Source organism: Canis lupus, chromosome 14, assembly GCF_011100685.1.
Source record: "Canis lupus familiaris isolate Mischka breed German Shepherd chromosome 14, alternate assembly UU_Cfam_GSD_1.0, whole genome shotgun sequence".
Lineage (NCBI taxonomy): Eukaryota > Metazoa > Chordata > Mammalia > Carnivora > Canidae > Canis > Canis lupus.
In genome coordinates, this window is record NC_049235.1 from 43,495,178 (window position 1) to 43,510,907 (window position 15,730).

General features: G+C 54.5%; 1 protein-coding gene across 4 annotated transcripts in view; it reads right to left on the bottom strand.

Moving 5' to 3' along the window:
- Positions 1–13,386, bottom strand: part of CRHR2 (corticotropin releasing hormone receptor 2) — a 47,441-nt gene extending 34,055 nt beyond the window's left edge. For 3 of the 4 annotated variants that reach the window (XM_038557233.1, XM_038557237.1, XM_038557232.1), the window contains exons 1-2: positions 13,277–13,386; positions 4,440–4,533 (exon numbers count right to left, since the gene is read on the bottom strand). In XM_038557233.1, coding sequence (XP_038413161.1) covers positions 4,440–4,533; positions 13,277–13,363 — 181 coding nt within the window. In that variant the 5' untranslated portion in view covers positions 13,364–13,386. Of the gene's footprint in view, positions 1–378; positions 564–4,439; positions 4,534–13,276 lie in introns of all 4 variants that reach the window. The other variant, XM_038557234.1, reaches the window with a different exon arrangement.
- Between the last annotated feature and the right edge of the window lie 2,344 nt (positions 13,387–15,730).

Consider the following 15,730-nt stretch of genomic DNA (forward strand, 5'->3'; position numbering starts at 1 on the left):
CTAGATGTGACACAGAGGGGACTGAAGGAGCAGCTTTGGAACAAGTTGACTTTATAGCTCACTTGAGTGTTCGTAGATAGGTAACCGAGGATGAGATTGTAGAGAGCTAAAAATGTCCTCAATTAGATTAAATCCCACTACAAATAAACAAAGTCTGGGCCAGCAAGAACGCTAACTGAGGAAGCAGTGGAGAATGGCAGGTGTCTGGGACGGAGATAGGCTTGCAGGCCAGGCACTGGGGGGAAGGTATTGGGATAGTTGTGTACCCCCAGGCCAGTGAGACAGGCTGCAAGTAGGTCTGGGGAAGCGTGACAGGTGCTGGGGAAGATAGCCATGGGTCAGGAGCAGCATGGGGTGAGGCAGGTGCCCCTGGCCCACCTCTCACGTCAGCTGCCGTGGCAGTGGACGGTTTCAGGCGAGCTTGGACACACACGGTGGTCCTTCGGCGCAGAGCTGAATAGGCACGCCGAGCGTGCTGGAAACACACACTGAGTCTTGCTGTCACGTGTCTTTGCAGCATCACACACATTCTCTCAGTCATCCCACCGTCCATCACATGTCAGCTGGAAAATAGGGTTTAAGGGGACAGAGTCTGTCTCTGCCTCTCTACAGGGCTGTGCTCGGTCAGATTGAAGACACGAGGAACAGGCAGTTATGGGTCAAGGTTGTGGGGTTTACTGGGAATTATAATGGGGTTGCGGAGGGTGTGGAGTCTTGGGAGAGGCCAGAGGGTGCCCCACGTTTGCCTGGTGGCGCTGGAGACAGTGCCCCCGAGCCCGACAGTCCTCCCCTACGCATCCCCCTCTACCTTGGCACAGTGGAGGATGACCAAGGGAAGATGATACTTTCAAGTTCAACCGTGGAACCAGGCAGGGTCCTCAGCAACCTTCCAAGCCCACATTCTCATTTACAGATGGACAAAGGGAACTTCCGCCTCCCACCCCCCTGGGCCACCTTCCCCTCTGCACCAGTCACACTCGGCTCCCTGTCTGTTCCACTAGGCAGATGAAGTGATTTTTCTGCAATTAAGATTACTGTATTCTTCCTCTACGAGTGACTCCCCATTGCCCTCAGGATGGAGCTCAGCTCTTATGCACTGCGAAGAACACTCTCCCAGATTCTCCGTCCTTCATGCTCTCCCTCTTGCCAACTTCAGATGCTCTTTGGACCAACTCATCATTCCCCGGAACCATTCTATACCTCTGCAGCTCTGCATGTGCTGTTCCCTCTGCTAGGAAAGCCCTTAGCCACTCTTCACTCCAGTTAGCCTAGCTGACTCCCTCTTGCCCTTCAAACGTTCAGCGTGGCCTTCCCCTCCTTTGTCTGGTCTGAGTTGGGTGGCCCTCCTAGGGGTCTCCATCTTTTGGGGCTGGTCTATGTCACACCAAGGTTGTTGGGTTTTCTACTGTCTCCTCTACCAGCCCATGGCTCCCTGAGGGCGGGGCTGGTCATGTTCACTAGCTAGTTCCCGGCACCCATCAGAAGGCTCCAGGCCTTGGCAGCAGCTCTGTCTTCCTGGCCAAGGCTCTCTTCCCATTTGACCAGCCCTGGTGTGTGTGTGTGTGTGTGTGTGTGTGTGTGTATAGATGTGTGCATGCATGCATGCATGCACATGTTGGATTGGGGAATTATTTTGTTTCAAGGGATCCTGGAATCCATTTGGGTCCTTATATTGCCTATGGACTGAATAAATAATGTGCATTACCATCTCTGCCCCATTAGGTGCCTCTGTGATGAAAAAAAACAGAAATAATCCATTTAAAGCCTGCCTGAAGTCCCCTGTGATTATGTGTGATTCTCCTTTATCTGGACCTCAGAGGCATACAGTTTAACTGGTCATAGCCTTTGATTTATGACCACCTGTCATCATTAGCCCAAACATGGCCTAACTTCATTTTATTTTAGTTTTTTATTTATGGAAGTTCGGATGTAGTACTAAATATAAGGAATCTATCACCACATCGAAACCCAGATCCTTGCCAATCACTTACATATTTATCTAAATACTCCTTCCCCAGGGGGAACATTCTCTTAAATATTTATCATTCCGTGCTCTGAGTTTTTCAGTTTTATCATATGTATGTATGTCTAAACAACAGATTTTTGGTTTTACTTGTTTCTGAACTTTTACATTAATCATTATGCATTTTCTTAATCAGTGGACACCTAAAATGAGATCAGTTTCGTGTGGGGATCTGAGAAACTATTCCTCAGGTCCAAGGGCATCCTAATTGCCTATGCACCCCAATTTAAGGGCATGGTGAATGAGGGATGATGTGTCCCCATGACCACTGCTAGGCAGCATCATCTGTGATATGGCAGATGCATATTTAATGACATGGAGAAGTGTTCACCCTGAGTTATAAGAGGTAAAAGCAGGTTAAAAAATTGTGGACACAGGATCATCCCAGTTTTGTGAAAAAACAACAACAACAACAAAAACATGAGGCTCTATAGATCGGTAAACTCCTGGGGGATATAAACATTATAAAACTCCCTCGGCCTGTGTCTCTGCCTCTCTCTCTCTCTCTCTCTGTGACTATCATAAATAAATAAAAGTTGAAAAAAAAATATTTAAAAAAAAAAAAAAAAAATTCCCAGGTTGTGGAATAGCGAACACTTACTGTCTTCTTCGATTTAAAAAAAATTTTTTTTCCAAAGTATATCAATGTAATGTGTCCCATTTGCAAACAGATGAATGATATTATAAGTTAAGCAGGGGAGGCCTTATATTTGGGGAAGTTGAGGAGGGGAGGGTGGGGTGCCATCCTGCCAGGGGTCACGGGGAAGGCGAGGGTCTGTGCCATGCGCTGGAGGGCAAGGCAGGAAGAAGGTGGTGGGTCTGCTGATAAACCAGTGTTGCCTCTGAGAGCAGAGGACTCTGGTGAAGGAAAGGCTGGGACCCTCTTGAAATGGGAGGGCTCCCATTTCCTGGCTCATGGGTGACATGGCCCATGCTGGGTGTTTCCATGATCTCTCATTTGAACTCCACAGTAAGCCTCTGAGACCAGTTTCTGACAGAGGAGGAAACTGAGGCTTGGGTGGTCTCCTGGGCCTGAATTGTGTCCCCCTAAATCCATCTGTCCTAACCCTCAATACCTCAGGCTGTGACCTTATACCTAATTACCTGAGATAGGTAATGAAATTAAAATGAGGACATGAGTGCCAGCCCTCATCCAGTGTGACCACAGCCCATGTAAGAAAGGAGCCTAGGGGGCAGCCCGGGGGGCTCAGCAGTTTAGTGCCGTCTTCAGCCCAGGGCCTGATCCTGGAGACCCAGGATCGAGTCCCGCGTCGGGCTCCCTGCAGGGAGCCTGCTTCTCCCTCTGCCTGTGTCTCTGCCTCTCTCTCTCTCTCTATCTCATGAATAAATAAATAAAAATCTTAAAAAAAGAAATGAGAAAGGAGCCTAGGACACAGAGGGAAGACACGGGGAGAAGGCAGGCGGCCATCCACAAGCCAAGGAGAGAGGCCTCAGAAGAAACCAACTCTGCTGACTCCTTGATCTTGTATTTGTAGCCTCCAGGACTGTGAGAAAATACATTTCTGTGGTGTAAGCCACCCAGTCTGTGGTGCATTGCAGCAGCCCCCCAGCTAACTCAGGAGGCCTAGGTGACCCATCAGGGCCATGCTGCTTCGAGGTGGAGGAGGTAAGACCCGGGCTTGAGTCTGTCTGACCCCAGCACCTGAACTCTAGACCACTCCACTGTCAGGAAGGCAGGCAACTTGCCGGGGTCAGGCTGCATTTGGTGCTGGTTCCCACCGCTGGAAGCACCCTTACCTCCTTGTGGCCTTGGCAGCAGCTCAGATCCCCGGGCTCCCCTCCCCACCCGTCCCTCCTCCTTCCCTGCTGCTCCTGTGGGTGCGACCGAGAATGCCAGGACCCTGGGTGGGGCCTGGGGGCCTCTTGGGATCCCAGGACCGCCTACAGCTGTTCTGAGCTCTGCGGGGCTGACCCTGACTCTGAGCCAGCTGCTGGAAGACTCGAGGGTCAGGATTCAGCACCCCCCCCCGCCCCCCCCCCCCCCCCCCCCCGCCCTGCCTTGCAGGTCCTTACCAGGAGGCGACACCTGTAGTCACGGCAACCAGAGAGTGCTGTCTACACCTTCTGGCTTGCTCAAGTTTCTAAGCAGGCCGGGCACCCCCTCCTTGGGCTCTAAAACACCAGCCCAGCCAGCTGCCTTTAGATGCAGGGAGCTGGGAGCTGAGGGCTGGAGGAGGACTTCCAGGCAAGTCCTTCATCGTTGGTGAAGGGCCTGTGCCCCAAATGGAGAAGGGGCCAGCCCAATGACAGAGGAGAGCCAGGATGGGAGGCCAGTCACTATCCACAACCCCAGAGCTTGGGCTGGTCCAGGAGAGCTGTCTCCTTCCTCCTGGCCCTGAGGTCCACCCTCATCTCCTAGGGCCAGCCACCAGGTGGTGGCGGTGGACTTGCATACCTGAGAGGTTGGTGACGGTGGTGACCACACGGCAGTACTGCTCCAGCAGTGCCCACTGGGGCTGATGTATCTGCGCCTGGCTCGGCCCAGCAGCCTAGAAGATAGGAAGGATGAGGGTCAGAGGTCAGGCCCTGGCCAGCCACTGACAGCACCTGTCTGCTCCCCCAACCCTGTTCCATCACTCATCCCTTACCTCCCTTACCTCCCTTACCTCTATTGTATAGAAAGGAGAAACTGAGGAGGGAAATGCCTGGCCACGCAGCAGGATGGCAGCCTGGCCAAGCCTGGAACCCTGACCAGGCCTTAGGAGTGGTCCAGTGCAGTCTGACCTCCAAGACAGGAATCTGTGCTGCCCATCCCCTGGTCCCCAAAGCTCTCCTCCTCAGGATGAGATGTGCTCGGTTGTCCTTCTGTCGGCAAAGTCAGGTGGGTGTCCACTAGCTGTTTGTTTCCCTAACAGATATTTGTAGAATGCCTACTATGTGTCTGGCCCTGGTTGGGAGACCCATTGGGTGTCCTTGGGGTGGTCCCAGCAAGAGAGGGATCTCCTAAACTCAGAAGGCAAGGAAGGGAGGGGAGGAGCACAGACAATGTAACTCTGTTTCCCCGTTACACAGGTAAATGGGCAGTTGCAACAGAGGATGTCTCCACATGGGAGAGATACCTCACCTGGACTTGGAAAGACAGGGTAGGCTTCCTGGAAGAGGTGGCACTTTGGGGCCAAGCAGAGGAATCAGTAGGGAAAAAGGAAGGGATCATTGTGCCAATGTGGGCACTCACGGGGGAACAGACATGGTTGTGGCAGCCATGGCAATTCCATCTAAAAAATTAAAGACCATCCAGGATGCCATAACCTGGAAAAACCATGAAAACAGGTGCTGGATATAGAGGAATAAAACAAATGTGGTTTTGTTCCTGAGGGATCATCTTCTAGTGGGAAAGATGGATGGGTGACCACGTTGTTACAGCATCAACAATTTGCTGCTGCGGAAAGGAGTAGCATCTTGAAGGAGGACATGCTGATGTGGGCTTTGAAGATTGAGTAGGAGTTTGCCTAGCTGATGAGGCTGGTGCCAGGAAGAACATCCTAAGTAGAGAGCATAGCGTATGCAAAGGCAGAGAGGCTGGGGAATGCATGGTGTGAGATGGAATGAGGGCACGGCACTCCAGAATTCTAACTCTTGTCCCCCATTCCTCCCAAGGCCACCATGTTTCCTGCTCTGTGGCCAGTACGCATGTCTGAGTGCACTTGTGTGCTTGTGCATGTATAAGTGCGTATGCAAATGACTCTTGTGCCTCTCCCAACCCTGACATTCCTGATTCCAGGATTCTAGAAGGTACCACCCACTAGTGGGCAGCCCCTCCCCTCTCCCTTGTCCATCACAGGTTCCCTCCAGGGTAGCTGGGTCAATGTTTGCCCCAGAAGATCCCCAGGGCTAGAGCCCCACAGGCCTCCAACATCACCTTCCCCGCATCTGGCTCGGTCCATTTCCTGTGCTGGGGCTGGAGGCTGCTCATTCAGCCTCCACATGCTGGCCGGGAGCTCCTAGTAACTGACCCCACCTGGCCAGATGGGCAGACGCTGCCTGTGGCTCCTGGGAGGGCTTAGGGCAGCAGGGGCACCGTTCCTAGGACCAGCTGGCTCTCCCTCCCACGAGGCTGGGTACAGAGAGAGGTGCTGGGGAGAGAGGCGTGTGTCGTGTGTGTGCTTGGTGTGTGTGTAAGTTGTATGTGAGGTGTGTGCTTGTGTAGCACGTGTGGTTGTGTGAGTAGTATAGGTATAGTGTGCCCTGTGTGTGTGTGTAAGGTGTAGGGGGATATGTATTATGCAGGTGTGGCATGTGTGACTGTGTGAATAGTGTGTGTGTGTGTGTGTGTGTGTGTGTGTGTGTGTGTGTGTGTGAATAAAGGGCTCCCATGAGCTCTGGGCTCTTGGCCAGCATGACAGACAGACACTATGGGCCGTGGTCTTGCTGTTCACCTATCTGGGGGCTCCTGGGAGCTCCTCAGCTTCAGCTTCTTGGGCATTAGGAAGAGGAGAGGACACTCTTTAGGGACTTCCAAGAAGAATTCCGAGGCCCACCCTCAGCTGGGTGTGAGGAGTGTGGGCCCTAGGCCTGACCCATCGCACACTTCCCTTCCCTCTTCTTGCCCCTTCTTGTTTGAGAGGCAGCTAACACTGCCCTCCCCAGGGGGACAAAAGTTCCAGCAAGTCAGCATCATCAGGGGGGCACAGCAGAGGCAATGCTCAACCCAGAGGCACATGGTGTGGCCGGCGGGCCCCTTCCGTTCAGGTGGCCCTCGGCCTGGTAGATGCAAGCTCCCTCTCTCAAAGCCTCCAGCCGCCACATGGCAGCCCCATGGCTCATGTTCATCCTTGGGCAGGCAGTCCAAGGATGAGAACCCACAGAGGGAGGGGGGTCATTCTCCGCCAGGACTCAGGCATCCCGGGGCTGTCCCTGCATCAGACGCCCCGGGCTGAGGCTGTGGCCGAGGCTCCTTGCTGAGCAGAGCACTGGGGCGCGGATCGCTGTGCTCAGCCTTGATGTGTCCTGGCCAGCCCTGGGCGGCTCGGGCGCGCCCATCAGAGGAGGTTTGCCCAGATCTGGGCTCCATCTTCTGTAACTTCTCCACTGGCCCAAGAAGCTGGCACAGTAAAGATGTTCGTTCTCTTCAAGGGGCTGGTTGGGTGGACTTGACTGTTCAAACCCACAACACAGCCTGGAGGTGCCTATCTGGGGCAGAGCTGCCGCTGCTGCTGCTGGTGCTGGGTGGGCAGGGAGGAGGAAGAAGAGGCTGGGCTCTCTGAAAGCACACAGTGGGCCAAAGGAAAGCAGAGACAGGGCCCTGAACAGTCACACCCCGAGGCCTAGACCACGAGCTCCCAGAGCCAGTAGACTGTAAACGTCCCCATGTTTGGGGCCATAGCATGCTGCTTACTAGCTCTGTGGCCTTGGCCAAGTGACTTAACTTCTCTGAGCCTCGCTCCCCTCATGTTTAAGATGCAGATAGTACAAACCCCATAAGGTCTTGGAGCACCTGAAACAAGTTACTGTAGGTCAGGAGCCTGGCAAGTAGAAGGCATGTGTCAAATGGTGACCTCCGTCAAGGACTTTTGGAGGGGTCCCATAGGGAACTCAGAGATGGAGGTGGGGTTCAAGCCTCATTGTGGGGAGCCCCAAGGTCCAACTCAAATCCTTCTCCTCCAGAAAAGCTTCCTAGAACCCCATGTTCCCCCTTCCCCAACTCTCTAGCCAGCACGGATCCCCCTTAGCCCTCGGCACCCCTCCCAGCACTGGGCACCTTAGGATGCAGCCTGAAGCCCCCTTATGGGGCACACGGGTCAGCAGTGCCCGATGCATGCTGGGTGAGGAGACTGAGTGCTCCATGGAGGGCTGGGTGCTGGAGCTCAGTCTAAAAGGACGGAAGCTGTGTTCAAGGTAGGGGGAAGGATAAGAAGAGCAGAAAGAGGTTCCTGGGGCAGGAGCTGAGCAAACAAAGGCTGGAGGCAGGAAAACTCAGGGCCTGTTCAGGGGGCAGCCAGCCTCTGGTCTGAGGCATTAACAGGGCAGAGGGCGGGGGGCCGGGAGAGGCTCCTTTAATGCACAGTCAGCGCTTACAATGTGCTAGACACAGCTCTAAGTGCTCCATTCAAGCCTCACAACAGCCTCTGGGGGGGCTGCAAATAACCTCATTTTATAGAAGAGGTAACCGAGGCCCAGAGAGGCAAAGTCACCTGCCAAGGCTGCATAGCAGCTAAGGGGCGGAGGCAGGACTGCACAGACAGTCTGGTAGGTTGTGGCTTGGTCAGAGACTCAGATGACTTGGTCCTGGGGGAGGAAGTGAAGGCTGTGGTCCACAGATGCTGCGCGTCTCAGTCAGTCCCAAACAGGGCGTTTGTGGGGCTCGGGAGGCCACTGTAGTAAGAGGCTGCTCTCCCCAGGACAGTGGGGCCCGCAGGCAGAGAGCTGGGCCACAGGAGGGGAGGCAGACCCAGCCAGCTGGGCAGGGCTCTACAACTGATTCTGAGGCTCCTCTCCCCATTAATCTCTCTTCTGCAGGGGACCCCTTATGCTTCCGCACCCAACTCTTGGATGTCCTAGGGGCAGAGAGCCACCCGTCACCCCTCACCTCTACCCAGGGAGACTCTAGGCCATCCACATCTGTCTGGTTCACATCTGGGTCCCCCGTTCCTGGTCCAGAGCCTGGCACACAGCAGGTGCTCAATAAGTGCTTGTTGGCTGACTGGATGGATGGATGAGGCCACAGTCCTGCACCCCTATCCCCAGGTTCTGGGCTCTTCCTGCTTGTCAGATTCCTTCTTTCTCAATTTTCACCGTGAGGCCAGCCCGGTTCCTGGTTCCAGCTTCCGCGTGCCGGGAATTGGAAGCCTTCACGTTAGAAAGGGCAGGGGAGAGGCCCTGGTGGGAGGAGGAGGCTGCAGGCCAGGGGCAGGATGCCAGCTGCCCTTCCACCTTGGGCCCTGTCCAGGCAGAAACTGTGCCCCAAGGACCAGGCAGGCCTCAAAGGTGCCACCTCCCTGGAGCCAGGGTGTCGGCCCAGCCCTAGTGCTCCCTCTTGGTCTGGCTGCAAAGCTCCGTCTAAATTTAGCCCCTGGTCTAAGCCTAGGGGATTTACGGGACCACGGGTCCTGTGGCCAGGCCGCTGGTCACCAGAGGGGGATGGGGTGAGCTCCCTTCCTGCCTCCTCCCTCTCTACCCAAGGTCAGAGAGGACTCCTCTGGGAGGGGGAGGATTCCTCCCCACTGGTTTCTAGACTAGATACTCAATTCTAACTTTTCAGGTGCTGGACTTCAAGTGAGGACCCCAAGGGCCCTAGCAGCTTCCCCTGGGTCCTCCCATCCTTGAGGGCTCCAGCAGGTGCCTCTTCCGAAGATACCCACTCTCCCAACCACTTCTAACAGCCAACAACTCACCTGGAGAAACTTCTAGGCCCCTCCTTATCGTGTGCTCTTTCTCATCTTTGGCAGCCTGTGGCTCTCTCTTCTCCGTGCCTCCCCCTTGCCTGTGCCAAGCCCTGGGCCCTCTCACAGATGTCTGAGGATGGGGGAAGCACTGGAGGGGAGAGGCCCAGGAAAGCGGGGAGGGACTTGCCAGCAAGAGGCCCTAGAACAGGTCACTAGGTCTAAAATTACCTCCTTAATTATCGATTCATCTAATGTCCAGTTGACCTAAAAGTCACTGCATTCTGATTTGTCGTGGTATTTGTCTGCGTATCCCAAGCAAATTTTTATAAAGGGAAGAAAATCTGGAGTCAGGCTGCTTGGTTTAAATCCTGACCCTGCCACTACCAGATGAGTGACCTTGGGCAAATGACCTCGCCTCAGCTTCCCAATCCATAAAATGGGTGTAATGATGGTCTTATCCTCTGGAGGTATTCTGAAGCTTAAAATACACAATGCGTATCAGTGCGTACAACAGTGCTGAGCATGCGGTAAACCCCACGTAGATGCTAAATAGAATAAAGAAAATAAGCTTATTGAATAATTATCCTTCCCTCTGGTGGATCTGAAATGACATCCTAAAAAAATTAGAATTTTGAATAAAGTGATTTTTGACAAACTGGCTGAGGACTCCTAATAATGGCTAAAATCAAATAAAGTAGAAAGTAACAGCTAAGAGGGTAGAGAATAGTTTTATAATTCGTAAAGTGCTGTAAATTTAAGACTTATCATGAATACAAAAGCAAGTTAGCAATGTTCTCAGACAAAATGGTTTTCTAAAAAGTACATAAACATCAACAAAGTGGCAAAAAACAGACTAAATTAGATGATTGGCTTAGCCAACTACTCAGAAAGTAGTTGAATTTTTAGGAAAAGTCATTAGATGTATTAGCTTCTGGCACATGGCCCTGGAGCCCCCTGCCCACGAGCTGCAGACCCTGGGTGTGTGGGGAAGGGGTGCAGGACCTTGGCCTTGGTCTGGGGAGGGCTGTGCAGCAGGGAGGGACCTGCTGCAGGGAGGCTTCTGGAACCGGGGACTTCTCTGCTGCTGGGCCTTCTCCCACAGATGGCCCCACCGGAGGGCGGGACCTGGAGCAAGAGGCCACAGAGGGGCTGTGCTGAGACCCTGGAGGCGGGGTGACAGTATTTTGTTGCCTAAAGGTCCCAGAGGCTGGACTCCACCAAGAGGGGCTGATAGAGTTGTGGGGTCCTCACAGAGGGGAAGGTAAGTAGCTCACAGGGTTAGACTGGGGAGGTGTAGAATCCAGGGGCCATGTTACTTAGCCTCACCCAACGTGTTTCCTCTTGCGAAGAGCTGCTCATCTCCCACCCTGAGCCCAGCGCCTAGTGCACGAGACAGGCTTCATGATTCCATGCTGCCTCCTGAAAACCACTTCCCAAAGGCCTCGGAGGACAATGGGGAGCACCAAGGTCAAAGCTCAGCTCCCCTGGGCTCTTGCAGTGCAGGCCGGGTCAGGGTGTCCTCCCCATAAATCACTAGCTGGAATCCCATAATGGCAAATCAGGGCAGGCCTCTCCCCTATCCAGGAAGCTCCCAGAGCTCCCCGTGCTTTCGGGACAGAAATCTGATCCCCCTGGGGTCCACCAGACCCCCCAAAGCTTGGCACCATCTCTTCTCAGGGTTGGGGCTTGTCCTGGGCCTTCCCCCACTGTTTGCTCTCCCCGCGGCTCTCCTCCAGGGCCACCCTGTCCCTACCCCTGTCCTATCCACCTCCCAGCAGAATTTTTCAGAACCTGCACATACTTTTCTCAGTTCCAGAGACCAGAGTTTGTAAATGCATGTTCAATGCTTCACCATTATTTTCTTCCTGCAGGGCCTCCTCCTAGGCCATCAACTCTATAGGGCAGGAGCCATGGGCCAGTGTTTTCCCCCTTAGGTCCCTACTGCTTAACGGTCCTCCTTAAATGCCAGTTCAATCAGCAAGAGGGCTGGAAGCCAGGCCCTTCCTGCGGTGCCTGCCCTCCCCACCGCCCGCTCCGGTCCCATGTTCTCTTTTCACGGGGAGCAGAAATCTCGAGTAGTTGGATGAGGACCCAGAAATAAATGCCATTACCACAAGGAAGCCTGCACTTCAGGGCCAGAGAGATCACAGTTCAGATCCTCTCCGGGTGGTTACTTACAATCAGTCTTCAGTCTCAGGCTGGGCTCTCCTGGGGTAGGGTCTGGTGGGCTCTAAGGGGATGCAGACTGCTGCCTCTGAGGTTCCCGGTTCTGACACCCCCGGAAGCCAAGGGACCCTCTCTCAGGCCAACCCCACCCCTAACTCGGCCTGGCTCTGGGGCAGCCGCCAGAAGCCCTCGCTGGCTCACCAGCTTATACAGTTGGCATCATGGCCCCCGAAGGGACGGTTGGGGGCAACCCGGCCTAACATCTGGCTCCCTTGGATGGCATGTGTCTTGAGAATGAGTGACAGGAAGCAAAGAAAGCTCAAAGCTCAGGGCTTTTGGGGCCGCAGGTGGTAGTGAACCCACTCCACAACCTCTACTCATCCCAAGTACAGCCTTCAATGTCATTAAAGGGTCGTGGCAGGTGTCAGGGCCTATAGGGGGCAGTGACTGCCCCCTCTTCGACCTGACTGGACCCTGGGGAGGGCAGCGCCCCCACTGCCGTCATGCTCTGTCTATAGTGCCTGGCACGAAAGCATAGCTGAAGGTACGACTGTTGACTGCGCCAGGCACAGTGCTGAGAGCTTTCCTTACATCATCTCAGCCATTGCTCATGACAGCTCTATCCGGTAACAAGCACTGATGTCACCTGCCTTTTACTGACAAGAAAACTGAGGATCAGAAAATGTGAGTAAAATATATCCGAGGTCACATGACAAGCCGCAAAGCAGGGATTTGAGTCAGGTGTGCCGGCAAAGCCACTTTGCCACACTCAGTGGATGCTCACTGTCTATCTGTTGAATGAGTGTTAAATGAGCCGTCTGCGTTGACACGAGCACGTCGAGGCCCAGGAAAGGGTCCCAGAGGCTGGTGTGTGGTAGCGTCGGGACAAGACCAAGTTGCCTGGCTTCTAGCCTGGTTCTTCTCCCCTGAATTGTGCAGCCTCTGGCCCCTCTTGCCTCTCTGAACCCTTTTAACATTGTCACACTTCATGAGAAGTGTGACCTGGAACAGATGTCCCTCCTCTGAGCTTCTGGAAGACGGGGAGAGGGTTAGAGGTGGGTTCCTCCTGCACCTGTTTCTGGGAACCATTCCCTCCCACCCTCACCCTCACTCTTTCTATATAGTTTCCATCCATCCTCCACCCAGGTATCCACCTGCACATCTTGACTCTAGCCATAGGGCGGGGGTGGGGGCCTGCCCACAGTCTCTGGAACCCCTGAGCTAGGCTGGTCCTCCCTGGGCCTCCTCCGTCCCATTGCTCGATTGGAACTGGGATTGCCTGGTTTAAGGCACTGAGAGGAAGGTAGCGGCAGGGTGGTAGATGATGGGGATGGGCACGTCTGTCTCTGGTGTTCCCTTTTGGGGGTGGGACGAGGGAGGGCGTGATGGGGAGATGGAGAGGGGTCCACGGGGGAGGGGACCAAGCGGACATGGGATAGGGAATTTCTGGAGCTGAGGAGGGGCAGGTCCTAGACGCTCGCTGGGGATTCGGTCACAAGGCTGCGCTCAGCCCTAAGGGGCTCCGGGTCCCATCCTAGCTGGTGTCAGGTTCCTGTCCCCTCTCCTGCCTCCCTCATCCCGACAGGAGCTCCATCCCACACGCGGATCCCCGACCTCAACGCGGCCACCAAGTCCCGAGACGTCGCTCACCCAGCTCCTAACCCAGCCCTGGGACCCGCCTCCCCGAGCTCCCGGCTGGGGGGGGGGGGGGCGCCCCACACCGACCCCCACCGCCCGCACTTACCCTGAGCAGCGGCGGAAGGAGGCAGAGCAAGCCGAGGACCGGGTGCGCGGCGTGGAGGAGGCGCGCGGGACCCCCGGGACCCCCCATGCCCGGCGGCCGGGAAGGCGCCCCCCCCGCGCCCCCGGCGCCCCCCTCCCCCCCACGGCGCGCAGGGGCCCTCGGTGCGCACCCCGCAGCCCAGGTGAGGCGCGCCGGCCCTTGTCCCCGCGCCCCGGCCCGCGGCTGACCCCGCCCCGAGCCCGCCCCTCCAGGTTATTTATAGCAGGTGCTGGGCCGCGGGCGGCGGGGCGGCGGGGCGGCCTCTGGGTCCACCTGCCCACCTGGGGTCAATGCCTTTTATCAGCCCCCCCCCCCTTCTTCTTCCTTCTTTCTTCTTTCTTCTTTCTTTTCTTCTCCTCCTCCTTCTCCTCCTCCTTCTTCTCCTCCTCCTTCTCCTCCTTCTCCTCCTCCTTCTTCTCCTTCTTTTCCATCTTCTTCTCCTTCTCCTTCTCCTTCTCCTCCTTCTCCTTCTCCTCCTTCTCCTTCTCCTCCTTCTCCTTCTCCTTCTCCTTCTCCTTCTCCTCCTCCTCTTTCTTCTCCTCCTTCTCCTTCTCCTTCTACTCCTTCTCCTTCTCCTCCTTCTCCTTCTCCTCCTTCTCCTTCTCCTTCTCCTTCTCCTTCTCCTCCTCCTCTTTCTTCTCCTCCTTCTCCTTCTCCTTCTACTCCTTCTTATTCTCCTTCCCCTTCTCCTTCCCCTTCCCCTTCCCCTTCCCCTTCTCCTTCTCCTTCTCCTTCTTCTCGGTCTGTAGCTCCCCAACTTGGAAAGTGAGGGACGGAGAAAGGGAGGAGGGGGCCCCCGGGGCTGGCGCGCGGGCCCACAGTGCAGGGTGGCTTAGGTGGGTCTGTCGGGGCCTGAAGGCATCTTCTGATTATCTGTGGAGTTGTGCCAGGCTCCAGGGACTAGTGGGATGATTGAAATTCGAGCCTGGAGTCTGGATTAAATCATAGGGCTGTATCAGTGTTGAACTTCCTGATTTTGGTAACCCCACGGTGGGTAAAAGAATATCCTTGCTTTCTGCAAGTAAGCATCTAGGGATAAATGGCAAATTGTTTCTGACTTATGTTCAAATAGTTCAGAAATACACACAGAGCAATAAAGCAATGTGTAAATTATTGGTAAATGTAGGCAATGGGTCTGTGGTATACTTCTGATCGGTCTTTTTTTTTAAGATTTTATTTATTTATTCATGAGACACACACACACACACACACACACACACACACACACACACACAGAGGCAGAGACGCAGGCAGAGGGAGAAGAAGCAGGTTCCATGCAGGGAACCTGAGTGGGACTCGATCCCGGGTCTCCAGGATCACACCCTGGGCTGAAGGCGGCGCTAAACCACTGAACCACCCAGGGGCCCCTATATGTGATCATTCTTTTGCCTTTTCTGTAAATGTGAAATAAAATGCTAAATTAAAAAAAAAAAACAAAAACAAAAAACAAAAAAAACAACGATGACAACAAATGCATGGTGGCCAGTCCCCTCACCCCCAGGGATTTTGATTATAGGTTGAGGGGTGGGAGTGGACACCTCAGACATTGGTATGATTCAGTAAATTGCTCAAGGATCCTGATGTCAGGCAGGGCTGAGGGGCATTGGCCTTGGGTGAGAACAGGTCCTGCCTGGAGCTGGGTCAGGGCTTAAGAGGTGAGGCCTGGAAGCTTCCGCAGCAGTCCTTGGAACTGTTCTAAATGTGGGCCTGCTGTAGGGAATTTAAAAGCTTTAAGCAGCCATTCCAGCATCTTAGAATGTGAGGGGAAAGCATTTGAGGAATGTAATTAGTGGGGCATTTAGCTTTTCCTGGAGGTTGCAGACAAGGTAGTAACAGGCCCTGGAGAACGCAGCCTGAGTTCATGAAACTTAGGTACTTTGTGTTCACTCTGGTCTCTTTGCCTAGGACCCTTTTCAGTACTTCTGACCCTCCTCCCCTCTACCCACTTCCTGGGGCAACCTGACCTGACTCTGCCAGCCCTGGAGTCTGACCTTCCCCTGAAATCTCACAGGCCAGAGTCAGCCCTGGGCTCTTCTTCAATGTGGACTGGTCTCTAAGTGCTCCTGGGGCAGTTGAGGCTGGCTTCCACCAGCTTGGGGAGGAGGCAGGGATCCTTTCCTGTGGATCCCCCATCTCCCCTCCTCTGTTTATTTCTTCCCTCCTCCCTCCTCTGTTGAACAGAGCCTAGCCCCAGGGGTGGTGGGGCATCTTTTTGGGAGAAACTGAGGAAGAGTTGACCAGATCTCCCCATTCACTTGAAGGTGAGACAGGGTGGAAATCCCATTCCAAGTCTTGCGATAGGATGTAGCTTTGCTGGATATAGTCGGATGGGTTTGGTCAGAGAGGGCTCTTGGCAGATGATTGCTTGGCGGGACTTGGAAAGGTGGGCAGACTCAGAAAGATTGCTGATGGATT